At 51.5% G+C, this 25,491-nt stretch overlaps 5 protein-coding genes across 5 annotated transcripts; 3 read left to right on the forward strand and 2 right to left on the reverse strand.

Annotated features, from left to right (window-relative positions):
• Positions 1-5,229: 5,229 nt before the first annotated feature.
• Positions 5,230-6,617, forward strand: LOC100899997 (innexin inx2). Its single transcript, XM_003747249.2, has one exon. The coding sequence runs from the start codon at positions 5,363-5,365 to the stop codon at positions 6,491-6,493; it is 1,131 nt and encodes a 376-aa protein (XP_003747297.1). The 5' UTR covers positions 5,230-5,362; the 3' UTR covers positions 6,494-6,617.
• Positions 6,618-10,160: 3,543 nt separating this feature from the next.
• LOC100900424 (innexin inx2) lies at positions 10,161-12,268 on the forward strand. The gene has a single exon (XM_003747250.2). It carries the CDS (start codon positions 10,428-10,430, stop codon positions 11,511-11,513), a length of 1,086 nt encoding a protein of 361 aa, XP_003747298.1. The 5' UTR covers positions 10,161-10,427; the 3' UTR covers positions 11,514-12,268.
• A 2,719-nt stretch (positions 12,269-14,987) lies between these two features.
• LOC100906424 (glycerol-3-phosphate phosphatase) lies at positions 14,988-16,075 on the reverse strand. The gene is made up of 2 exons (XM_003747290.1): positions 15,459-16,075; positions 14,988-15,298 (listed from the first exon to the last, which is right to left on the reverse strand). The coding sequence occupies exons 1-2, from the start codon at positions 16,045-16,047 to the stop codon at positions 14,988-14,990; spliced, it is 900 nt and encodes a 299-aa protein (XP_003747338.1). The 5' UTR covers positions 16,048-16,075.
• A 982-nt stretch (positions 16,076-17,057) lies between these two features.
• LOC100900565 (glycerol-3-phosphate phosphatase) lies at positions 17,058-18,284 on the forward strand. Its single transcript, XM_003747251.2, has 2 exons — positions 17,058-17,737; positions 17,880-18,284. Exons 1-2 carry the CDS (start codon positions 17,173-17,175, stop codon positions 18,188-18,190), a joined length of 876 nt encoding a protein of 291 aa, XP_003747299.1. The 5' UTR covers positions 17,058-17,172; the 3' UTR covers positions 18,191-18,284.
• Positions 18,285-18,980: 696 nt separating this feature from the next.
• Positions 18,981-23,589, reverse strand: LOC100900705 (uncharacterized). The gene is made up of 4 exons (XM_003747252.2): positions 23,489-23,589; positions 19,919-19,977; positions 19,458-19,657; positions 18,981-19,270 (listed from the first exon to the last, which is right to left on the reverse strand). Exons 2-4 carry the CDS (start codon positions 19,968-19,970, stop codon positions 19,109-19,111), a joined length of 414 nt encoding a protein of 137 aa, XP_003747300.1. The 5' UTR covers positions 19,971-19,977; positions 23,489-23,589; the 3' UTR covers positions 18,981-19,108.
• Between the last annotated feature and the right edge of the window lie 1,902 nt (positions 23,590-25,491).

Consider the following 25,491-nt stretch of genomic DNA (forward strand, 5'->3'; position numbering starts at 1 on the left):
ATATCGAGGAGCTGACAATGAGGTCTGATGAGATGGAACGATCCGGAGACGGAACGAATATGAAGAAAGACAATATCCGCCCGTATAGGGCCGTTATCATCACCCCTCGCCCGGCATCGTCGGGCGGAATTCGTTTCTACCCGAAGGGCAAAATTGAATCGACGGGTGCGGTGGTCTTCATTCTCCGAGACCGGTGAGTGGATAATCGACTTTGTCGACAAAGTCGGTAATCGGTTCGGATTGCTTGACTTCTCGGTAAGCTCGTGGTGCATGTCACGATTCACGATCCTTGATAGAGCGGAGACGCAGCGCCGATTCGCTTTTCGCAATGGTGGGCATCGGCTCCAACGGAACTTGAAACCGCTTCGGACACCGCGAGTCGATCGATCCGTCAGGGAAGACACTGGTGAGCGTTCCGACTCGCTCTAGGCGCGCGTGGATGCATCGATGCAATCGTTCACGATGCAACCGATTCTCCACGGCAATCATGAGCTTTATTTGGCACCTCACGGCGACACAATGCTTATTGTAGAATGGAAAGCGCTTCGAAGCCTCATCGGGGAAGTCTGACCTTCTGGTCGGACAGATCATCTTCTTCTCTTCCCGGTTCACATGACAGGAGCACATGCTGATGATAGGCATGGGAGCCTACGGACGAGAAAAAAAATGCTGTCAATGCGTCCCAGAGGGGATCGCATTGCTGCTCAGAGTGGCTCCGGCGCCGATGTTTGAAGAAGCTTGCTATGAAAACTCATAAAACATGGCACACGCAGAGGCGAAATATGCACACCACACGGGTCGGAAGAAAAAGGAACTACTTCCTACAAAGATCAAATTTTCACTTCAGGAAACATTCTGAGAATGTTTTTGGGGTCTTGAAGCTTTTCCCCTGGAAAAATCGGCGCCAATGTAGACTGTCTCCGCCTGACGATTCAATAGGGTGTGACGAACGGTGGCTTCTCACGAACGGCGACTCGGACCTCCGTTAAGCCCCGCTCGGAAACGCGCCGGAACGAGTTGCGAATTTTAAGCATGGTCCGCGACCCCGCTGCGCCGTCATCGTCGCGTGAAGCTCCGAGGCTTCGGGACGGATCGGACACTCCGGAATCAGTTGCGAATGAAGGATTCAGAAAATTCTTCTCTGTTCTCTAACGAGAGTCAACTCGAGAGACGAGAAAAGTGTCAGCTCGGTGGATGACGTCCTCGAGAGAAAACTGACATCCTACACCGCAAGATTTTCCATGATGCAGCTGTCGGACCAGCGATGCCAATCGCTGCTAGAAGCGGAAAAATGGAGAAACGAGAGGAAGCGATACGGTACGCTTTCGCTGCCCGGATGGGAGGTCTTCTGGAAGCGGAGCAATTATCTGCAGTCATCAAGGTCGAGAACGATCATCCCGAAATTTCGATTGGAGACCCCTCATCGGTGAATCTACAAGTCGAAAACACTCGAAGAACCAATGAGTCGGTTGCGTCTTCGTGGATTCCGGTCCGCATTCTGAGCTTCTACGGATAGATTCGCGAACTTAATTTTCTATAACCACGTTTCTCCGATTAGGGACCCGCCACAGCTAAGCCGAGGTGACGCCCTTTCTACACACAGCTTCATATTCATGCATGGCCACGCAGAGAGTGCTTCTAAGTGAGTGATCTTAGCGGGAACTTGACAAGGTCGCGATTCCAGCTATCACTGTTCACGCCAAGAGTTCGAGCCACCACCGAGCCAGTGCTGGCTCGAAGTGACATCGGTCGACATTGCACGTAGATGTTCGGCTGCATCGCATCCTCTTAAATCAGCACAGTCAGACGTCGGAGAACAGTGAGTTCTTCTCTGTCCGGGGCGCTTCCTATCGTCACGTTGCGTGAGGGACCGCAGCTCCCGTGGAAATGATCCCGATCGTGTGGCCGCTCTGGATCGTTCTCAATCAGATCATAGCAACGAATATATTAACTTTGACCGCCGTGTTTTCGCTTCCGTATAATTCTCCCCGCCCCGGGAGAATCCTCTTGCGTTTTTGTTCAGGACGCCCCTGCGCCTCCGCGGCTGCAAAATGGCCATTATCATATTTGTGACGGGCCGAACGCGGTGTGAGTCGCTTCCGTGGCAGCGACGACTCCCCGAACCGTCGCGTCGGGTAAGCTTCGGATTTCCCGCGCTCCGAGTTCAAGCGTCATTGAGGACATACCGTTTTTAATTCTCCCGAGCCGCATAATCTAGTAGATTATCCTTTTTTTGCTGAAAATCCGGAACGTTCTTCCGTAGGCTTCGGAGAAGTCGGCGTTTCGATTCCGGTCGATCGCCTACAGAAAAGAATCCGCCGAGTGTTTGCGTTTAGGAAATGTGGGTCGAACCGATCTCACGCAAGCAGCGCACGAGAATCGAAGTTTATGTTATTGTCGCCAGTTACTTCAGCTATCCACATTTCGGAACCAAAACACCCGAGGGGAAACTCGTCATTCCATCGGGGACATTCCAGGGAGGACAACGGTCGCTGACAATGGAATATTCCGAATTACAAAACACGGAGGCTGGTCGATCGAGGTAGTGGTCCCTGGAATCGGAGCGAGAAGTTCATTCCACTGAACTCTACGCCCAATCGTCTCGATGAACGTAGAGGTGCTTGCTGAAGGAGCTCCCAAAACGCTACATCTGTCTTCTGGTTCTAAAACAGATCGATTTCCACACGCTCGATTCTCCATCGACCACGATTGGGACAGAGTGATCGAATCCGGTCAGGCTTTCACCGATTCGTGTACTTTAGACCCGTAACAATATCGGGTTTCCGTCTTCGTTCCTGATGTCTCACGCTGTGACCGAACTATTTGATCCGCCGCCTGCCACAGCTCGTCTTCACACTCGGATGAAGCTATTTTCGGTCTAGGAGAATCCTGGCCACGATCTGCCTGACGAGACGTCAAACACAAGGATGAACCAGAAACGCGTAACAGACTTTAGCTACCGAGCCAATGGTCTGGCTACCACTACCGTGCCAATTATCATCATCAATGATCATATTACGGCGTCTAGCGAGTTGGGTTCAGAGAACCGCTGATCCTGAGCACATTTCTGGCCGGAAAGAAATATTTATTACGCTCAGAAGGGAGTCTTCTGACGGCGGTTCAGAAGCTGTGACTGACTGTCAGAGACAGAATTGATTCCTTCGAAATGTGAAACTTCTAGCGAAGCCCGACAGGTCGTCCTCTAGCTTGCGGGGAATTTCTCTGCACCAAAGGTGTGACCGCTGGCGACGTCGCGGAAAAGAGAAAACCACCGGATAGAATTATTCAGACATCGTTGCAAGAACATCAGACCGAATGGAGACTTTAATTGTATGACGTAGAGAACACCCCCTCGGGTCGGAAGTATTCCGAACACGTGGAGTCCTCCCATAGCTCCGACTCTTCGAAAATATTTCAGCTCGCCAATAGATTTGACCCCCGGAGCCGGTCAAAACAGCGTGAACGATATCACTGCAATCTTTCTCCCGTTCCGCTCAGGTTTACAGAGCTGGAACCCGGCGCTTCTCCTCGAGCGCCATCCCGAAGCAGATTGAAGTTTCTGCGTGGCCTCCCTTGACTCCTCCAGCGCACGGTGGAACAGGTTTGCCAACACCAGGGGATAAATTCTGCTCTGCCGGTTCGGCGGTGGGATGGTCGCTCTGCCGAATGCTTGCTTGGTCAGAAGACGACGCTATCAAAAGAAATTTCTGTATTCGGGGGGCAATGCTCCAAGAGAGCTTGGCGTCGCGTCGAAGGAATGCCTCATCGCTGGAGCAGAAGATGGTCAAAAAAGAAAACGCACTGTTCGCCTCACTCCAAGGCCAGGGCCCCTACACGTGCCATATATGTACATGCACATGTCGAGCATCTTTCAGCGCGGGTGGATCCTGAGCGGGCAGGCGACGACAATGCTCCATTTAGGCCCTGAGAACTAATGAAAAAATCCAAATGTATACCGACTCGGCATTCTCTCGAGGATCGCAGCCGAGAGTGTAGCTCTCCGCTAGAGTCCTTCGCGATGTGGAGCACCAAATGTGAACCATTATCACGCTTAGCGGTCGCCGTTCTGCTGGAACTCCGAATCGGACCGTACACGTGGAACCACATGCGGCGAAGCTCCATGATAGCGTTTCGAATTTTCGGCAAGACTCGGAAACCAGAAAAGGAAATGGAACGAATTCTGTCGGGCGACAGCATCATTCTTTTCTCTTGAATTATCCCATCCCATTGGTGCGCTATCTGCAGTTTTTTTCCATTTAAAGCAGATATTGGTTTCTAGCACACGAAGAATGGATTGAATCGTTGCATTGAAAGACACTTTCAAGTGTTCTCGCTTCAAGATAGCGCGCAACCGCAGGTTGAAGTACGGCCAACATCGAGCGGCGCGGCGTTGTCGTTTTGATTAGATTACTCAGTGGACGGTATGGCATCTGTGAAGGATCGCCCTGTTAGCGGGCCGGTCTCGAAACGAGAATAATTTCTCTAGACATGCGAGACGTCCCACTCTGAGGTTCCGGAGTAAGTGCTCGATGCTCTCGAAAGATTTCCGCGCGGTCTGGCCAGGGCCTGATTTCGAAAATTGAAAGCAGGGTCGAGAAACGATAAAGCAGTTGAAATGGACAAGGAATCCCTGATCGACATCCAAAACTTGTCATCGCTTCCGGGAGTGAGTTTTTGGAAATTCTTGGAGTTGACATCTCGCAGATAAGCAAGACAATGGTCCACGGCTTAACGTAGGGCGTTTCGCATCCCGTATCCGTGAGAAAAGCGTCGGCATGCGCGAGCGTCTGCCGAGCACTAGACTCAGATACGACGTCAAGGAAATTGGAAAGTTTGAGGAAGCAGCGGAACAGAAGTTTCACTTTCGAAGACGTCCGTTTTCCTCGACGAGCGTCTGCTTCCGGGAGGCGGTCGGTGGATTTTCGGTCAATACTCGGAGCTCTTCTCGGTGGCGATTTTTTTCGGCTCCGAGAGCCCCGAGAAATGTTCCTAGCGACTCGCATAGAGGATGCTATACGCGCCGTTCTCGGAAGGAATACCGCTGCATAATTCGTACCGTGACGGTATTGACCATCGATCGGTCAAGTCTATTTGCAACAGTTCACGGCGCGGCGTTTCGAGCGTGTGAGTCATTGCCAATAACCAAAGAATGACCGGAGGAAGAAAGTTGGAGGATAGGACGGCGGGAAGGCAAGCCGACTCATAGCCAATCTTTACCCTCCCATGTCACAGCGTTCCGTTATCTGTATAGCCTCGATCGTTTTCTTTCCCATGAGCTGCTCGACTGGCGATCACAATTCACTCCCAGCAAAGCCGCGCCAAAGTCTGGTTGCTCTAGGAGCGTCGGTTGTTGACTTCCGTCATGTCGGAACTTCTTGTTTCGCTCCGAAGTTACTTCAAAACCAGCTATGTCGTCACCGACAACAACTTGTGTAGACTTCACTACAAGGCTTCGGTGGCCATTCTGCTGGCTTTCAGCATCTTGGTGACGGCCAAACAGTACATCGGTGATCCTATCGATTGCGTCGCACCAAAAGACTCGATCGACCTGAAGATGTTGGACACCTACTGCTGGATCCATAAGACGTTCAGTGTAGAGACGGCGTTCAAAGGAGAACTCGGCAACGAGGTGGCCTACCCGGGAGTGGCTCCCAACAAACCTGGCGACAAACTCGTCTACCACTCTTACTATCAATGGGTGTGCTTCGTGCTGTTACTTCAGGCAGGTGCATTCTATGCGCCTCGTTTCATCTGGAAACTAATCGAGGGCAGTCGTGTGCAGCATCTGTCATGTAGCCTGTCGGATCCCGTTTACGATTCAGTCACTTGCAAAAAACAAATCAAGCTCATCACCGCATACATGGATGCGAACGCTGGAAATCACAAGTTCTATTTCGGCGGTATGGTATTCGTGGAAGTGCTGTACTTTGCGAACGTCATCCTCCAGATGTACATCATGGACTTGTTCCTCGGGGGTGAATTCTCCACGTACGGCTGGAAGGTGCTGACATTCACGGAATGGCACTGGGAGGCACGCTACGATCCCATGATCAAAGTTTTCCCAAGAATGGCCAAATGCACCTTCCGTATGTACGGTACATCCGGTGACATTCAGAAACTGGACGCTGTTTGCGTTCTGCCGATCAATATCATCAACGAGAAAATCTACGTCTTCCTCTGGTTCTGGTTCGTCGGGCTCGCGTTCGCCACTGCCGGATGGCTCGTTTACAGAACGGCGACAGTGATGCTGCCCTCGATGCGATTATGGTTGCTGAGGAGGAAGGCCCGCACTGTTCCAGACTCCTTCCTCGAGGTCGTGTCCGCAGATGCGTCTGATTGGTTCATCATCTATCAGGTCTCGAAAAACATCGATGCTTCGCACTTCAGACAATTCATCGAGAGGTATGCCAAGATCCGGGGCGACCCCTTAGCCCAGAAACTCCACGGTGATAGCGACAATGAGGACGATGGAAGTGGCGATACGAAGGAATAGAATTGAACAAAGGGCAGTGATCGACTCCCAGAAGCTTTGTACACTATGATGGTTCCACTGGTTACATTGTATTCACGTGCGACGAATGAATAAATTAGTAAATTATTTATGTTATTATAACAGAGTGACATAACATTTTCGATACGAACCACGACAGATCGAGTCGTGGAAAATGGTTTGGGTTGGGGACTGACCCTCCCTTCCTCGGAAAAATCGAAAGGATAAAACTTCCTTACCACCGAGAGCTCGCTGTAAATGTGCGAGCGGAATCATATCCCTTCTGTCCTCGATCGGCTCTGTCTTGTTCATCCCTCGTCTCTCTTATTGATGGGGGCCTCGCAGTTTCAAGACGAGGGACAAGATATCGGAAGACCGAATCGTATCCAACAGCCGAATAATACCAAGTTCAAGAGAGCCGGCTGCCGTTCTCGAGCCAGTGGCCTCAGACCTCTGGTGGCGTCAATGGATTCAAGGCAGTCTCTTGTATTAGTGCGCGGACCGTCCACAGCACTCCGCTAGCCTTCGGCTCGAACACTAACCCGAGTTCGATATAGCCGCTGGATTCGCCGTGCGGTCAAATGGTGGTCAGGATTCGCGCGAACGTCAGATGATGCGTGTACGACGACACAACTATCCCTTTCATAAGACCTAAACGAAACGCTCGGCCAGATCCCTCATTTCAGCGAGCCTCTGGCGAGACGGTTTCCGCAACGTTCCCGAGGCGGCAACTCCCGACGATGCCGTGACGTCGAAATCGTTTCAGAAAACGGCTGTCGGAAGATATACGAGCTACTCGACACGTCGACGATACCGTCGACGATTTTACGCGGGCTGAGAAGAGCCGAACTTTTCGAAGGAAATATTCGGATGCGTTGAATTGGAGAGTTCCATCAGGCACGTCAGCTGATTTTCCGCAGGGGACCTCTGCTGAGCGAGGAGAAATGTTTGCTCGTGCTGAGCCTTCGGCAGAAATACCTAAGTTTTCCGTTGTCGACTACGAACGGCAGAACGGATCGATGAATGGACGCTTCTCAGGGACTTTTTGTCCGAAGTCGCCTCGGACAACGGCTGGACCAACATTAGACGGCGGGCTAATACTCTACGTGGTAGTCGACCACATCGTCAAGTGCCGGGAAGCCGATGCTGCTATTTGAAATTGCGGGTCCAATCTGGCGTTGGATAGGGTCTGGATGGGATGACCGTTCACCGTTTAGATGAATTCACTAACTACATGGATGGATGCTTGAGAGGAGCCATGACTCGATGCCATGCCTCAACAGCCTGCCCTAATCGAGAGGGGCTCCTTCCTGCGTTTGTTTCGCCGCCATGATGTGATGAAAGTGAAGCTGTGACGTCGTGGTCCTATTCGCTGGCTGGCCGGCCCGATCCGTAGCATGTTTAGTTGTAAAACGCAACTCCTTGAAGCGTGACTTCTGGGGACAGTGGAGTAGGGCAGGGCGACGTCAATGGCCGTGACGGCACCTGTGGGGCCTGGGCTTACAGACGCTGCTCATCGCTCCAGTCTGATACCATTGCTTCGGTCCCAACCGTACACCTAGAGCCGCATTCGAGCGAATGATGGAAACTCATGGGGGACCCCTTCTTGGGGAGTTCGAAGACGGATAGGAAGATCCTGAAAAGGATCTCTGGGATAAAATCCCGTGGGGGCTCCATATATCTCAGGTGAAACATCGGACGAGAATAAGAAGTGTGTGCATCCACCAAAGACTGAAAATGGCTTCTCGGATGCAGAGATCGAATATTCGAGGGCTTGTCGTGTGATTGGTGCACCCGCGGATACTTAGGTTCGGGACGACCTCGGAGGCAGCCTCTCCTCCATCTACGAAATGCTTGAGGCTCCGTCTCGAGCTCGAAAAGGAAGTGTGTACAGGAACCGGCACAGAACGGTTCGAGTCCCTCCCGGAGCCCCTAGGAGTGGGCACCGGGACTCGGTCGGAGCTCAGCTCGGAGCTCCAACAAGACTGGATCCACGAAGAAAGGGGAGGGCTGACGCCAAACTGAAACAAATCGGGGGCATCTTTCAGAACATCGATACTGTCTCTGCACTGCCTCGAGGACAGAGCCTATTCATAAAGACGCGAGCGGGTTCTCAGTGGTCTCCACGGTACCCATCGATACTATCGGTACCATGGGACATGGAATAAGTACCCATTGTCGCGAGTAAATTGAGGACTCACCTCAGCGATCTGAAGTCGATTCGACGATGTATTTATGACCCCGAGAGAGGAGGCGAAGCTCCCAATAGAAAGGAGAAAAAGGAAATATACGGAGCCAGAACTCTAGGCATTTTAGTGCTGAGAGCGTATTAATCTCTTTCCCTTCGAGTGATGATTCCCGATCAGTAAAAAGACCCCGGAGAATCTCCCGTCGATCTTCATCGATCAGAGCGCGGGCCTAGTCCTCTCCGCTAGCTTTGGTCTCAAGCACCGCGCATCTCCTGGTCTATGTATCGAGAGCTGGATTGCGGTCTGAGTGAAAATAGGCCATCCAATCTCTGTCTGAGGAGACTCCTATGCCCAGGGTCCGTGCTTCTGCCGATTCAGTTGGCTTAACTCTTGAAGAGCTGAACATTGAATCTTCGGGAAGGCTTGGATGACGCAGCCGAGCGAATGTCAGGACGAACGCTGAGCTTAGCATCCGCGCCTCACGTTCGGATACTCTGTCCATCTGATTATTCCACAAGTATCCGATTTTATCGACAGCTCGAGGACGATCGGCATGTGCCTTATGCCTCTGCTCGTCTGCCTCTCCGGGTCTGAGGAGCGGCGCTCAGATGAGCCTCAATGCCACCGTCCTTTCTGCGTGGAATCAGATCAATAATAATGTGAAATCGATTGACTGTGGACTGTCAGCCACACGCGACTCCATGAATGAATGCGCGAAGGCGGCTTTCTCTGCGGTGGACAACGTTTCGTCTTCGTCGCGAGCGGATATCCGACCGCAGCGGAACGGCAACCGCAAGAGACTTTGATTCGTGAGAAGTCAAGAGATTCCGGAGAAAAGGACTCGAGATAAGATAATAATTCGCTTAAGCGCGAAGGGCCCATCCGTGCAAGACCTCTGATGAGAGATCTTCGCAGAACCGTGAGGTCAAGACCCATCTCCTGAATGTGAGTTCTGAGCTCCTTTCGTTCGGTGTCTGCTCAGAGATCTCGGGGAATCGAGATCCTATGCAGGATCGAACTCGAACATCAGCATCAGGGTCATCGGGCCAGAGGAAGCTCAATCTGAAGGTCATGGTTCCCTGGCGTAGCTTCCCTCCAGGGACCAAGGTCAGTTCATTGAGCTATTCGTTCTATCGATAGAGAATAGAGGATCGAAACACGGCCGCCGTGTTGAGGTCCGACGTCGACTGCCGAAAGTATCAAAAAAATCTACGACGCTGAGCGCGACAAGAGCGGCGGTGAACGAGTCGGCGACTGCCCTCTCGAGCAGCTACCAGCCAACTGTCTGACTGACTGAGCAAGACTGTTGGAGGGACGGACAGATCGACGGTCTGACGGTCGCCCGCTCGCACGTTTGAACAGCCAGACCGAGCAGGCAGTCGGTCGCTCGGCAAGCAAGTAAGTAAGCAAGCCGGCAGGCGGGCGGTCGGGCGAGCTGACAACATCGAAACTCCCCTCGCCTCCAGAGACGAATCCAGCGAACGTCGACGCCGGCAGTCGCTCCCAGACCGCTAATCAAGCCGCATCGCGGCGGACGTTCGTTCTTTGGTTTGTTCAGTCGCCGTCGCTCGCATCGGAGGGTCGCTCGTTCGCTTGCTTGCCTGCTGCCCGCCCGATCCCTGCCAAAAGCGGCCGCCAACTACAGCAGGCAACAGCGTCGTCGACGACGACCGGTGGCGCCCTCTGGAGGCGCGGTAACGACGCTCGTGTTGTGATTAGTTAGTGCGACCAAATCGAACACAGCGAAGATGGATCAACTCTTCGGGAATCTCAAGGGTTTCTTCAAGACCAACTTCACCTACACCGACAACTCGATTTTCCGGCTGCACTACAAGGCCACTGTTGCCATACTGATCGCGTTCAGTATTCTCGTGACAGGCAGGCAGTACATCGGCGATCCCATCGACTGCATCACGAAAGACTCGGTGCCAACAGATATATTGGACACATTCTGTTGGATCCACACGACTTTCTCCATGCCCGATGCATGGAATAAGAGAGTCGGTGTCGAAGTTCCCTATCCGGGTATCGACAAGTCCTCGAACGGCTCACAGAAACGCGTATATCACGCGTACTACCAGTGGGTCTGCTTCGTGCTGTTTCTACAGGCCGCCCTCTTCTACGTCCCTCGTTACATTTGGAAAATGGTAGAGGGAGGACGCATCAAGAATCTCGTACTGGGTCTGGACAACCCGATCCTCGGGGACGCCGCTAAAGTCAGTGGCCGACGGCTGCTCGTCGAGTACCTCATGGTCAACCGGAACAACCACAACCTCTACTTCTGGGTCTACTCGCTCGCCGAGCTCCTTAACTTCTGCAATGTCATTGGTCAGATGTTCCTCATGGATTATTTCCTTGGCGGCGAGTTCTCGAAGTACGGGGCGGAAGTCCTCAACTTCACGCAGTGGTCTCAAGAGGTCCGCTACGATCCCATGATCCGCGTGTTCCCTCGACTCACCAAGTGTATATTCCACATGTACGGATCGTCCGGCGATATCCAGAGACACGACGCTATGTGCATTCTGCCTATCAACATCATCAACGAGAAGATCTATGTGTTCCTCTGGTTCTGGTTCATCTTCATGGCCATTGTGTCCGGAGGCGTCCTGGTTTACCGGGCTGCGACTCTCTTCCTGCCTAGCTTCCGCGCGCGAGTCACGAAATCCAAAGGACGTCTGGCAAACCGCGAGCGTCTCGAGCGTATCATCGAACATTCGAAGATCGGAGACTGGCTGATCCTTCATATGGTGTGCAAGAACATCGATGCTCTCAATTTCAGAGATCTGATCAACGACTACTACGAGAGTCTCTACGAGACCAAGAGCGAACCCTAGGCGGCGTGCATCGAACTCTCACACTGCCTAACTAAAGAATGTAAATAGCAATCCATGTGGACCGACTCAGCCACACGTGAAGAAATGGGATCGAGCCGAATCTCAAAGTCGAAATAAGTCTCGAGCGAGCAATCGAGTAGTTAAATGAACGAATAGCAGAAGAAAAGCAGCGAACGAGCGTCGCTCGGAAGGCTTTTTGTAGCCTCTCCGACGACGTCACGACGAATCTCGAAGCTTTCACCATGCACGCAAAATCACTCAAGTCTTCCACGGACTCCATTCCAGAGCGCTGCGATTTATGCGTGCTCAAGAGGAACTTTCTTCCCGAATGTGGTATCGGGAGAACCTTTCAGCGTCTTTCATTTTGGACTACAGTCCGGTCCACGGTGTGTAAGTTTCATCCTGAGATCTGAGAACAGCTGATTGTTTCGAGCGCTTGATTGTATGTTATGCCTTTCATATTGATTATCTCATCATGGAATCTCTTGAATCGTCGCGACCGCTGACCTCAGGAAAAAATCTCTCAAACCACGTCTGATTTAACGAATCACGAGAAGTTACCCCGGTCGACGAGTCCGCAGCGTCGCGAAAATATTCCGCAGGAAATCGGACCCTTTTCGTTCGAACGAAAGGAGTCATGACAGCATATCTGAAATAGCATTTGTCACAATAGAAGGTGGCTAGCGACATCGTATCGAAATACGAGGTAAATATATATATGAAGTATTTTGTGATAAATAAATTGAGACCACATTGTCAAACGCGAATCTTGAGCTGGATCCCTGCTCTTGCCCCGGAAGTCCATGCGGCTCAAGGGCTCGAGCTTTTCCACGCAGCACCTTTATTCCGATTCCATTACTCTGATCCGACTTGGTGCCCGATCGATTCCACTGATCATCGCGTCTGCACTCTATTCAGATGTCGCCCTCGCTCTCGTCAAGGGCGGCGGTAATTTTCCCGACCGACTCTCCGCTGACCAGTGATATCCGGAAATAGATAAGAAAACAGCCCTCTTCCATCGGCGTCGGTGCATTCGCATCGGTGGGGGTACCTGTCGAATTGGGCAAACTGCTGTGCTTTTCCTTCCCAATGAGGAGTGAAGGTGGCCGTCACCTGATAGCGAACATGGGCATCAATCGAACGACCGAAGACATGACTTGCTCATCGATTGTACTCCCGAATCGTCCAGAACCAGCAACCAAGTTCACGGATTCAATCATGAGTGTTTCCGGTCGATACCTAAACATTTGTACGAGGCCTTAAGCCGGGGTGACGCCGTAAGCCCGTCGAGATCATCGACGTATGCGATGAGGAGCCAGCGATCGATCATAGCGACACTCTCTATCCTTTCAAAAACGGGACGAGAATCGGGCTCGGTCCTTTGAACCTTGTGATCTGTGTCAGCGAATCCGAATAGATTCCTTAACCGCGTCCTTGTGACGGATCTGTTGGTGTCAGCGACGTTAAGGATGACCGCTCTGCGGACAGAGGAATACAGAGGAGTAGTGTCCACAACGAAAAAAGCAGCCCCTGTTATGGGGCTGATATTTTTGCGGTTTTCTGAATCTTTTCCGGAATCTTAACCACGCGACGGCGACAGCTCGGCGCTGGCATAGTTTTTATTTTGATAGAAGGCAGCAAGAAGTATATCCAAAGCCGCCAGACACACGTCCGAATAACGAAGAAGTCTGTCTTGTAGTGCAGCTTAAAACGGCTGAGGCATCGAACGCTCTACGGAGCTGGCAGCACGCACTGAGTCGTCATCCGACCTCCACCAGTTCACCGGGTGGCCACCAAGGTTCCAGTCTAACTATACACTGGATCACTTCCCTGACCGGAATGATGAATTGAACTCTTCACGGGATTCGAACAGCAAAGGGGAACTCCCGCCGAGCTAGCGACGGATCGCCTTTTCTCTTTTATGGAGCGAAAAAGTTTCCCCGGTTTTCGCCGAATAGCTTCCAATGCAGACATTCGGACGTTAAACGGTGCTCTTCCTTACAGAAAGATAAACGGTAGTCGTGATTTGGATTCAGCTTGTCACCGGTAACCATCAAGCGATTCGTAATTCTGGAAGCGGAGGAAGTACGCGGAACCTGCCGTCACCTGATACGCGAGTGAGAATATTCTCTTCGCGCCAAATGAGCTCGCGACGGACCAAGAAGGGGGAAGGTGGCAGAAATGACGGCTCGTTTTCGTTCGGTTAACGGGACATCCGCCTTCCACGTTGAGATCCCGATCGACTCGCGGACACATGGATCCTTCCCTCGTTCGCTTGCAGTCCTGACGTTGCTCCAAGGCGCCATCTGTGGCCACTTTTCGAATTGGCCGGGACAGATGGAATCGTGTATTCCAAGAAGGAGCCGGTCGCGATCACAGACATGGCGGGATGATGTTCCGTGCGGTCGAAACCGGTTCCCTTCACTTTGGAACTTGATCCAGAAAGATAGTAAGATGGATTCGATTCACAGTGCTGTCGAAGCTGGGACTAGCAATACTTCAGATCCTCCGTCGGCAATCGACAATGAGCTTTCGCTCTGAGAGCCTAGTCTTGGCTCAAATAATAACCAGGGCACACGGAGCACAATGGTACCTACAAGAGAATAGAAATGGTCGGTAGATGCTTCCGTTTCCAGAGCATGAAAGGCGCACAGCTGAAGGAGCGATTCAATGACTGCATTTACAAACAGCAATTATGTTTGAGGGATAGCTCTGGTGGCCCCGCGAATTCGCTATGAGCAGATGTTACGACGGAAAGCTTCCGCTCGCGGAGCTCCTTCCTTCCTCCAAAAAAATATGCATTCATTTCTGCGAGGAGACATCAGCAAGGAAATTAGGGAGAAAGTATGACTGCGATCCGCTCATCGTCATCGACTTCGGGAGCAGAGACCTCCTCATCCCAGAACATTCAATCATTTGTCGGCCGTTCCGGTGTGATAGAATTACCGAGTTCGACCGTGCATCTGATGAACGAAGCAAAATTGTCGTTTCCATCCATCATGAGCGGGTTCTCGTCTTGTGACCGCCATTCCAGCGGCAGCGGTCACGAGATGTCGGTCACTTCACGCCATGTACCACTCTCTGACACAAACAGAGTCTGATTACCACCAGGCCATAAGCTTCTCTTCCTCAATTCTAGCGGTCCCCTCCCATCCTCCTCCTAATTCAAGGCCGTCGCGATGAGCAGAAAGAGTCTGAGTTGAATGAGAACTCGTCGATCCATCGATGGGCTCGTTGACGGGAGTCCCGTCCTCGCTCTGGCGCCGATCCGGTGATCCTAGAGGAGGCAGCGCAACCAATAACTATTAGTTGCTGCTTCCTCCTCCGGTTCCTCTGCGACAGAGTCTGATCAGAATCCCCTCTTCTGGTCGCCTGCGCATGGCATGAGAGGGTAATTTATTTTACAAGTATTTTTACATTATTGGAAGCATTGAGAAGATGTTTCTATCCGATTTTAAAATACTATCTGAAGGGTCATCTCATGAATTCAGCGAGATCAGCGATGCTCGGCGTATAAAAGCTGGGAGCCTCGGACCTCCTCACATGATGACGTTTATGGACTCCGGTTTCAACCAGGAGCGTGGTGAATCCGCTCCGTCTTCCGAACTCGATGTCGGTTTCCAAGTTGTCTCCGATGACCAGAGTATTCTGTCCTGACAGACCCGGATAGACGGTGCGAATCATATCCGCCAGAAGAGTCGACGGTTTTCCGATGAGCTCTGGTGTCCGGCCCGTCGGCGCTTGGACCGCCGCAATTATCGATCCAGTGCACGGAAGCACCAGGTCTGGAAAGAGTAATGCTCCAGCTCTCAGAAGTTGATCGAAATGAAGTCTGATACGCTCATTCGAATGGTTCAAATTTAATTTTCTCATTTTCTTACTTGGGTGGCGTTCCCTGACAGCTTCTCACATTGTTATCGCATACCCTCAAAATATTATACTCACGCGGACATTTAGGGGCGGCAATCCGGGAATCTGCATCCGTAGCGACGAACAGACACTTCGGATCCTCCAAGTAGGATGCCGCTCTGCATACTTTCGCCAGGCTGAAATGGTTATCGAAGCCGACTACCACGGCTTGGACTGTCTCCTCTAAGTGCAGCCCAGACCACGATTGATAATAATCATCAACTGGATCCGGACCGGGCTCATTGCAGCTTAGACCCACAGCTTGGAGTTCATCGTAGAGAGCTTTGTGGCCAATCATGTACAGCTTTCCTGTGACTCCCTTGCCAACCAAATACTTCGCAGTCAAATTGTTCACGCAGAATATCTCTTCGGGGTTCGCTTTGATCTTGAGTGCCGAAAACTTCTCCAGGAGCTCAGCCCGAGAAGTCCCACTGTTATTGGTGACGAATCCGAGCTGTATACCCCTATCGCGGAGCTTTTCGAGAACGATGCTCGCTCCAGGCACTCTTTCTTTCGAATGCCAGATTACTCCATCGCAGTCGGTCAGAACGTACTTGATCTTCGGTGCTAACTCAGTCCATATTGTCTGCGTGAGCCGAGTTGACTTCTCGACTATGGAGCACATTGAGCACCTGAGAAACTCGACTGTTTTCTCCTGTGTTGTCGTGCAGCCGCTGCCGTTACCTCCGACGTCGCGTCGGGAGCGGAGCAGCGTGTGTTCAGCTCGTTCCTCTCTCAATCAGCAATGCGGCCATCCGGTTCTTCTCGTTCGACAGGGTCAAGAATAGGCATCGACAGCACGACCCACGTCGCCGTCGATCACTCGCAATCCCAGAGAGAGATCAGCATCTCACCTGCGGGTCGAGAGTTCGGATGCCGAGGTTCAATGGAGAATTGCGGCACGTCGGGAGGAGCGATCCTCCCGTGCGGCCTCATGACACGGAACGGAAATGGCGTTCCACGATGTGCTAATCTTGACTCCTACAACTCACCACCACCCACCATGAGTCGGGCGCATTTTCCAGACTCAAATACGAGATTGAAGTGCAGACACTGAAAGCAAACGAGATGGATCCCACCTAGGTGGGCGAGGACAATGCTCAATTTGAGCCGGGGATCCACGTGGGGCGAAATTCAAGAAGGACTTCTCGGGGAGCTCCCCACCAGGAATGAGGCTCTCCCCAGGGTAACGATCGAGCATGATTTATCGGGACTGAGCAATGAATGAACGGTTCAGCGGGGCAGAGGGCAACAGGGAGAGTCCAGACTGCACCTAGATATCCATACAAACATATCTCTGATATACATGTATGTATGTATGCATGTACGAATCTTCGGAAGACTTCGTTATACCTATCAGGGGAGAACGCGTAATTCATGATGATTTGATGATCGAGTTCTCGCGGAGAGTAAAAAGCCGAAGAATCAACCGTCGAGAGTGTCGAGAGCATTTTCCTTAAAATGGAAAACGCTCATAGATTGCGTCAGCCACTACGGCTTCGAGCTGTTCGCGGCAAAACCTGCTCCGCAGTGGCGCCCTCTCGGCAGTGGCCCGCTATCATCCGGAGCTTCGTATGGAAACGGCAGAGGGCGCCGTTCGCCATGTATTGCTTTGCTGCGAATGTTTTCGTGTGTCATCTCCTTCTCCGGTCGAGAAGAACGTCAAACACTGCTCGACGAGATCTAGCCCGACCGGATCCTCCTTCAATAATTTGAGAGACATTTGGCTCCCAGAAATCCCAGAGACACGATGTCCTCGTTGTTGACCAAGTCTAAGTGGTTGGAACTCTCCCCAAAGCTAAAATACGTTCTCTCTGATTGTGACGGAGTATTGTGGAACGGCGACTGCGCGATTCCAGGGGCGCGGGAATTCATAGCGACACTCCGGAAAGATGGCAAACGGGTCTGTTTTGTTACAAACAACAGCACCAAGACCCGGGAGCAAATTCTAGAGAAGTGCACAAAAATGAAGTTCGGGACCTCGCTCGAAGATGTGTATGGTACCGCGTATGCAACGGCCGCATACCTCAAGATGCTCGGGGTCGGATCGGTGTACCTCGTCGGCTCCCCCGCCCTCCACTACGAGATGACAGCGTTGGGCATCAGGAGCACGGGGCTCGGGCCCGATGAGTTGGGCGGCAACTGGAACTCGTGGCTGAGCATCAAGTTGGAAGATGGGATCCAGGCGGTCGTTGCGGGTTTCGATGAGCACTTCTCCTTGGCGAAAGTTTGCCGCGCGGCTTCTTATCTCCGCAATCCTGACTGTCATTTCATTGTCACAAACCGTGATCAAAGTCTACCGTCAGAACGTAAAGGTACGGATCGAACATTTTTCCCCTCCCGACTCTTCTTCGGTGCTAATACCACGCATGTCGGGATCGCAATGCATCATTCGTGGAATTTCCCCCACGGAGCCAACGACCATCTCAACCTGTGGTGATGGTCTTTTCCTTACAGATCTCGTGCTGCCTGGAACCGGCTGCATAATATCCAGCCTTGAGACTGCCGCTGGGAGGCCACCGATCGTGGTGGGGAAGCCGTATCCCACAATGATAGAACTTCTTAAGAAACAGTTCCCCGACCTGGATCCCGAGAATACACTCTTCATCGGCGATCGGCTCAACACAGATATCGAGCTGGGACGGAGGCAGGGCTTCAAGACGTTGTTGGTCGAAACGGGAGTACACAATAGAAAAGACATCGACCCTCTCAAAGCTCCGACCTACTACGTGCCTTCGCTGAATGATTTGTACGGTTATATGCAATGAGCTTTTAGGGAAGATCCACATTGTGTTTTCAAATTGACAATAAAGTTCTTGTTAATGTTTAATTTATCAGATGGGCGAAAGTCTCGTCTGCGCTGAGCCTGTGCGATGAATCGCGTTGTCGCAGAAAAGCCTCTCCAGAATACTCTCGTACTGACTGCCGTTGACTTAGGTAAGAATAACCCCTGAGCTGGCCGGGCGAGCCCGCGTACCACATAGGCTGGAGAGCTATCGCCGATACCAATCGGAAGCTTGCCTGCGTAATTGCCAACTGAATGACTGTGAGAATAATTCGCCCCAGCTGTGCGAGGTGGAAGCTTACAAGGTGATCGAGAGGAAGTATTATACATATGATGAGTGGTCCCGGATGGCTCAAGATTTCGGAGACGCGCATGCTCCAACTGATAGTCTCGAGGTTCTCCATCGAGGGCTCATAGATTTTCGTATCTGGGACGGCCTTCGAGAATTCATCGAGCTCGTCCCAGTGCACAATCCGATCGGTTCGACGCATTGAGCCACCTTGCCGTGGATCTAGCGAAAAAAATCGTTCTGATGAATGGACCAGCGCCCGTTCCCCAGGGCTAGATTGATGCCGAAGCTATGACTTCTGGAAGAGGTTATGTTTCGTGTCTCGTCATAGCCGTCGGGCATTTTCGGAACATGAACGAAATCTCTCGCGCTATTCCTACTGCGAAAGAGGTATCCGAGAGGATACCGATGAATATCGGCACTCGAGACCTCGACAAGCATGTCTATCAAAGGCCGGGTTACAGAGCGGTTTGACCCGTTTGGGAAGAAGAAAATACGTTGGAATTTATTCTCGGATAGCAAGTCCTCATACAGGTTCAGAATTCATAATCCCCATAGAATTGATCGTGATTCCCTCTGGGTTCTCAAATAGCTCACGATGAACTCTATCGCTCAAGTTGAAAGCTTACAGGTAGTCTCCAGATTATCGATAACGCACTTGATGGTTCGGTCCTCGGAGACGTTCTTGTCGTCTTTGGGACATTCTGTGAAGGCTTTTTTCAATTCCGGGGACGTGATCGAGGTGGCGGTGGAGGCCATTTTCGCTTGGTCGATCTGAGGGAGAGATAGAATGCCAGAGTGAAACCGTGTTTGGAAAAGTCGAGCGGAGGATAAGCTGAAGACTATTCAGATTTCATAAGCTACGCCCAGAAGGAAAAGTCATAAGTCTGGGGGCTCGGTAGAGTTCGTGCTCCAAGCCCATGATTTGGGGATGCCCGGTCGAGCCCCATTTCTCACATACCTTATGATCCTTAACAACGCCGTAGCTGTCGAGCACGCAGCTCAGTCCTCTGCGGAACTTGCTCATATCGGTTCCACCAGGCTTCTTGAAGCAGTCTTCATGGACCTTCTGCTTGTCGGCCGGTAGTTTCGAAGCAAGGCAACTCCTCCATTTGCCGAACTTGCTATCATCCGAAGTGTGGTCCCCAGAAGCAGTGTCGGCTACGCAAAAGAGATTCGGATCAATGCGCAAAGAAGACAGGTCGGGAGTATGGAAAATTGTGGGATCTCGCCCTATGGATTGCATCAGCGGAAGCCGTGCATGCGAAAGGTATTCTTTCGCCGTTTTCTAAATTTATGCTCGTAAATTCCGACTTCTATCAATGTCTGTTTGAGCGAGTCCGACCGTAGTTCGAGTATAACGACGTTCCCAGTCCGAATGATTGAGGAACGGCCTCGAGTCTGGAAACAGTTCACGCTCACCTGAAACCTCGCACACGAGGATGGTCAGGGCGACCGCGAAGAAAATCTTCATCTCGATCCTGGAAATTCAAGCCGTGAATTGTAGGGAATTTTCACTGACGTGATGCGTCATCGGTCATCACTGATGAGAGTCGACAATCCTGGTCGCATCTTTCCCCAAGTCCCTATGCACGAGGATAGTTCCAGCAAATCGAGACGAGGGAGTCTGTCCGACGTGAGACGGTTCGATAACAGGATGGCGGGGCCGGTCTGCGACCGGTTCCACAGTCGGAAGGGGAGAACTCTCGAGATCCGCATTCGCCAAACCATAGAACCTAAACAAGCCTCTCACCACATCCTCCGAGACGCGGAGAACAAGTCAAACTCCAATTTCAAAATCATTTTGCCGATGACCACCGTTGTTTGAGTGCATGGGCATGGAGTTCCTGAAGAAAGTTCAGGGTTTGCTCGCGTACCGCAGCGATCGGATCCATATCGACGACTTCCACTGCAAACTCCACTACCGACTCACAGCAACCTTCTTATTCATCTGCGGCGTTCTCGTGACCTCACACCAGTACATCGGAAACCCCATCGATTGCTACGCTCGTACTTCCGTGCCATTGTCCACAGTTGATCGCTACTGCTGGGTTCAGAAGACCTTCAGCTCTGTAGGTCATTGGGATGGGGATGTGGGGACCGAAGTCGCCTACCCCGGCGTTGCCAAACCTTCAAACGGTGTGGTTTATCATGCGTATTATCAGTGGGTGTGCTTCGTGCTTTTTCTCCAATCCGTGTCGTTCTACCTGCCGCATCGCTTATGGAAAGTCGCCGAAGGCGGCAGGGTGAAGCGGCTCGCGAGACTCATCGACAATCAGCTCGAGGACCCGAGCAAAGTTGAGGATCGCCTGAGACAGATAAATCGCTACATAAACAACTATCGAGGAGATCACCGAATCTACGGAATCTTGTTCGTCGGCTGCGAGTTCCTAAATCTCGTCAATGTGCTTTCACAATTATATCTCATGGACAAGTTCCTGGGAGGACAATTCTACCAGTACGGTTTCGACGTGATCAAGTTCTCCGAATGGGATCAGGAGATACGGCTCGATCCCATGATCAAGAGGTTCCCGAGAGTCACGCAGTGTCAAATGCGATTCTTCGGCTCCGGTGGCGGACTACAAGACGTCAATGCGATCTGTTTCCTCCACGTCAACATCCTCAACGAGAAAGTCTTTTTGATCATCTGGTTTTGGTTCGCATTCCTACTACTCGCAACTATCCTTAGCGTCATCTTCCGAGCGATGATGGTCTTGGACTTGGCGGGCAGCAGATTAAGGAGTTTGGTAACGAAAGACCTTGGCTCCGATTACGCTTGGAGAGCGCGCTCCATGGTCAGTCGAGCGGACTTCGGAGATTTCGTTCTGTTGCATTTGCTGTCGAAGAACATGGACCGCCTACATTTCTCGAATGTGCTCAAGGCCGCGATAGACGCATATGAGGACGTCAAATTGAGGAGCGTCGAAACAAGAAGCTGCCACAAGAAGCGCATCGTGGACACGACCAGCACAAAAGTTGTCAACGGCAACCACAGGAGCCAACACATCATCAAGCGGAGTAGCGTCACCAATTTGTGACCCCGCTCGTGAGTTCGGGGCGTATTGATGAACTTTCGAAGCCAATCACACAAGGCGAGCTCGATAATCAATTCTTGAATTAGAAGTAATAAATCTGATCCTCGGAAGTACATCGGGGAACGCCACGTTCTCTATAACGATTTTCTGGGTTTCTGAGAATCGGACGACAAGGGAGGGTGAAGCGGAAACGGGGAAGTGAAGAGCCGAATGAGGTCAGGGGGTTCACTTGCGATCGGCATAATAGAGACGGGAGCAAGCGGAAGTTTCTACACTGACCAGTGGAAGAAGATAGACCCCATCCGTATGGCACGTTGTCCGTTGACGTTCTCTTCGCTTACAATTAGTCAAGAAACAGAGTCGCAACTCTGATCGAATCGTGACAGTCGGAGCTAAATACCTCGTGATCGATCCTTGCCTTTGTCAATCGGAAAACTCACAAGCTTAATACGAACACCAGCCAGAGAATTCCTCCGAGGACGATCGGTTCTTGAGCGCTCGCTGCCGAAGAAAATACGCCCCGAATTTTCCGCGAATACCTGATCAGACGCAGAGACGTTCTCCTCGAACACAACTTTCAGAATGACGCGGCGTATATCTGGTACATCCGCTTATCTCTACAAGGCGGACAGACGTTCGAGAAGGAAACGCTGAAGGAAATCGGAGAGGTTTGTTATGCGAGCGGATCGAATGAACCGTAAGAAAACAGCTCGGTGGAAGGACCGCTGTTACCGTGGCTCGGGCATCATGAGACCTATGATGTACCGCGTTTCCAGTCGCCTCTCAGCCTGTCTAGCTAATCCACAGAGTGACTTATCACGACAGCTAGCACGTATATGGGGCCTAACCAGAGTGGTCCATCAAGCGGACAAAACGCGGGAGCTAAGACGGACTTTTACCCTTAAGTTCTGATGAGTACACTGTGTGTCTTTTGACAGCGCACTATGCAGGAGAGATCACTATTTGCATGTGGAGGGACGGCGTGGCGCACCGTGAATGACAGACGCCAAGAACACCGCGATTGATAGTCGGGAGAGAAAAGAAAGCTAATGCGAGACGATCGTTCCGCTAGTCCTCTATATAAAAGATTGCGAGACTCGCAACACCTCGTGGACAATCGCAGCTAGCTTCATCAATGTTCTGTGCGAAGCGACGCTTCCGGCGGATGGAACGCGTGCCGAACGCACGGCCGGATCGAGATACAGAAAAAAAACTCCTCCCCTGTGAGCGAAGCCCTGAATCGCACAACAAACAGTATTGGAATCGGATGACAAAGCAAAGCTCCCGGCGGTTGGCAGTGATGTCATAGTCATGCTTTGTGATGGACACCTTCTCGAACTGATTGTGACTCAGCCTGAAATCACGAGGCATCGCGAGGGCTCCCCGAATGGATGGATCCCTGTCCAAATGAGTAGCTTCTACACCAGAACCGTGCAGGTTTTGCGGCGCGGCGCTGAAGTTCTACTTACACGCTCCCCGCCGGAATAATCGAGAGAAGTACGGCGAGTGCATCCCTCTATCAATCGAGCGAGCAAACAGACAACGTTCCCATTCGATTCAAGTCCTTGATGTCGCTACCGTGATTTTCTGTCACAAAGATCGAGGCAGCAGGTTTAGTGCTCTTCTCCCCAGAAAAACTCGAGCTTGCTTTCCGAATATCTAATCGGACATCCGAGGTCGAAAGAGGCACCCGCGGAGTCTTCCGCGTCGAGAATTCTCGATGTCCGGCGAGTAAGCTCGAACAGGGTTGCTGTCCCACACGGTTATACGCTCCGGTTCGAGCGCCAGGATCGCGTTAAGCTTCGCAATAGCAGATATTTCCGCTGATACTGGCTGGCGATATCGTCGCTTGAGGGAATCTGAAGATACCCATTACCGATCAGCGTGCTCTTCGGCTATCTGGCGGTCCCAAATGCCCACTAGGACCGCCAATCATACCGGCAGTATAGGAACTCACCTTAGTCCTACGTGAACTGGGAAAAGTCTTCCAATCACGGTTTTCGGCGGCCGAAGCAGCTCTTTGGTCCGTTCTCGCGCAACTTCAACGAAGCCTTCCGATTCCGTGAAAGTCTTTCCGTCGTATCGGCGACGATCGCTTCAGAGACAGCTGAACACACTCTGACATGTGAAAGCGCACGAAACAATTCACCGTATGAAAAATCTAAGCAAGAACGTTTCCTCGATCATTGTGTTTTCCCCGGAGGTTCGTCGGTGAACATCTATCGAGGTTGTCAGAGTTCGATTAAGTCGTCCCACAGTGGGGCCAAATCGAATTGTAGGTGGACAAAAGTCCATGGGAATCGATCCCGGAATTTTGATCGGTTATGGATTTGAAAATGGTCCTAGGACCCTGAGAGTCGCGGGGGAACCATGACTACCGCATTTTCCGCATCCCGCAGCCACCCTGGCACCTGCGAGAATAAAGATTTTTTATTTTTACGACGATTTTCATGAATTTCTCCCCCCAATCGGTGATGCTCGGAAATGAACATACTTCGTGCCCTCGCATTGGGGGGAAATTATTTTCTGCGCTCAGTTCCCATCCTGATCTCGCAATCCCACATGATTCCGGTCGAGTCAGCGGATTCTGGACTTGCTGGGAAGACTTTTTCGCCGAGACGAAAAAGTTCGGGAATTCGTTGAATTCTCGATGTCAGAAATGCGGTGTCCCCACGTGTCCCCCGTCTGTTTTTTTTTCTTTTGGGGAGTTTCGGACCTCTACTGGCCGCAGGAAAAAAATTGAGGCGCGAAACCCAGCGGTTCTCGAACACTGTCCAGCCAAAGTTGGGATCCGATCTCGTGTAACTTTCGAATCCAAATCAGCACCAAGAGATGAACGTCCATATGTCGGAGGCGTTTTTGACGTTTTTTTCCGTTCCGAGACGTAGGCGTCGCGTCTTGGCGTGACTTTGACTCGTTCCCAGAGTTAAGTTGAGAGCGACAATATTTTCCAACTACTGGTGCTGATTTGGATTCGAAAAAATAAATGAGAATGGTCCCGATCCACGAGATCAGATCCCAACTTTGGCTGGACAGTATTCGAGAACCGCTGGGTTTCGCGCCTCAATTTTTTTCCTGCGGCCAGTAGAGGTCCGAAACTCCCCAAAAGAAAAAGAATCAGAGGGGGGACACGTGGGGACACCGCATTTCTGACATCGAGAATTCAACGAATTTCCGAACCTTTTCGTCTCGGCGAAAAAGTCTTCCCAGCAAGTCCAGAATCGGCTGACTCGACCGGAATCATGTGGGATTACGAGATCAGTATGGGAACTGAGCGCAGAAAATAATTTCCGACAATGCGAGGGCACGAAGTGTGTTCATTTCCGAGCATTACCGATTGGGGGGGATCATGGTTCCCCCGCGACTTTCAGAGTCTCACGAACATTTTCAAACCCATGACCGATCAAAATTCCGGGATCGATTTCCATGGACTTTTGTCCACCTAAAATTCGATTTGGCCCCACTGTGCGTCCGTTCATCGCCTTTCGAAATCAATACGCGCCATGAGAATGCGCACATGCGCGAGTTCGCGGCTCGATAATCTGCGGATCCATACTAAGTGATCCTTATGGACTCCACACGGGATGCCGAGAGGAGCGTTTCCTAACAATGGGAAGCCTCCAAGACCGCTGATATACACGGAGCGCCAGGCGACAGCCCGTTGGAATTCGAAGAGGAGTTTTATATTTCGGAATAAGGATCGAGCTTAGACTTGGCGAGACCTAACAGCGTTCATTTGGGAAGGAGGAGGTAGGGGACGAGAGACTCACAGTGACCGTCAAAATGGGGGAAACATGTATCATTGTGACTGCCCCTTCAGCGGCATTTCGAGCTAATTTTGTGTTCGTATCTTGTCGTTGAACGAGGAGAGACAAATCTAGACCTTGAATTCCTGACGGAGACGAGGCGCTTTCCCATGACTGATAGGACCCTGGACCCTGGTCGACTATTGAATTGGGG

This window comes from Galendromus occidentalis, unplaced genomic scaffold, assembly GCF_000255335.2.
Source record: "Galendromus occidentalis unplaced genomic scaffold, Mocc_1.1 scf7180000077515, whole genome shotgun sequence".
NCBI lineage: Eukaryota > Metazoa > Arthropoda > Arachnida > Mesostigmata > Phytoseiidae > Galendromus > Galendromus occidentalis.

Bases quoted from the DNA above. Each gene is read 5' to 3' on its own strand.
- LOC100899997 (XM_003747249.2), top strand. From the start codon at position 5,363: ATGTCGGAACTTCTTGTTTCGCTCCGAAGTTACTTCAAAACCAGCTAT.
- LOC100900424 (XM_003747250.2), top strand. From the start codon at position 10,428: ATGGATCAACTCTTCGGGAATCTCAAGGGTTTCTTCAAGACCAACTTC.
- LOC100906424 (XM_003747290.1), bottom strand. From the start codon at position 16,047: ATGTGCTCCATAGTCGAGAAGTCAACTCGGCTCACGCAGACAATATGG. The intron at 15,299-15,458 runs GTGAGTATAATA...TACTCTTTCCAG, and splicing joins TGCCGCCCCTAAATGTCCGC to ACCTGGTGCTTCCGTGCACT.
- LOC100900565 (XM_003747251.2), top strand. From the start codon at position 17,173: ATGTCCTCGTTGTTGACCAAGTCTAAGTGGTTGGAACTCTCCCCAAAG. The intron at 17,738-17,879 runs GTACGGATCGAA...TTTTCCTTACAG, and splicing joins TCTACCGTCAGAACGTAAAG to ATCTCGTGCTGCCTGGAACC.
- LOC100900705 (XM_003747252.2), bottom strand. From the start codon at position 19,970: ATGAAGATTTTCTTCGCGGTCGCCCTGACCATCCTCGTGTGCGAGGTT. The intron at 19,658-19,918 runs GTGAGCGTGAAC...TCTTTTGCGTAG, and splicing joins CCTCGTGTGCGAGGTTTCAG to CCGACACTGCTTCTGGGGAC. The intron at 19,271-19,457 runs GTATGTGAGAAA...TCTCTCCCTCAG, and splicing joins GCGTTGTTAAGGATCATAAG to ATCGACCAAGCGAAAATGGC.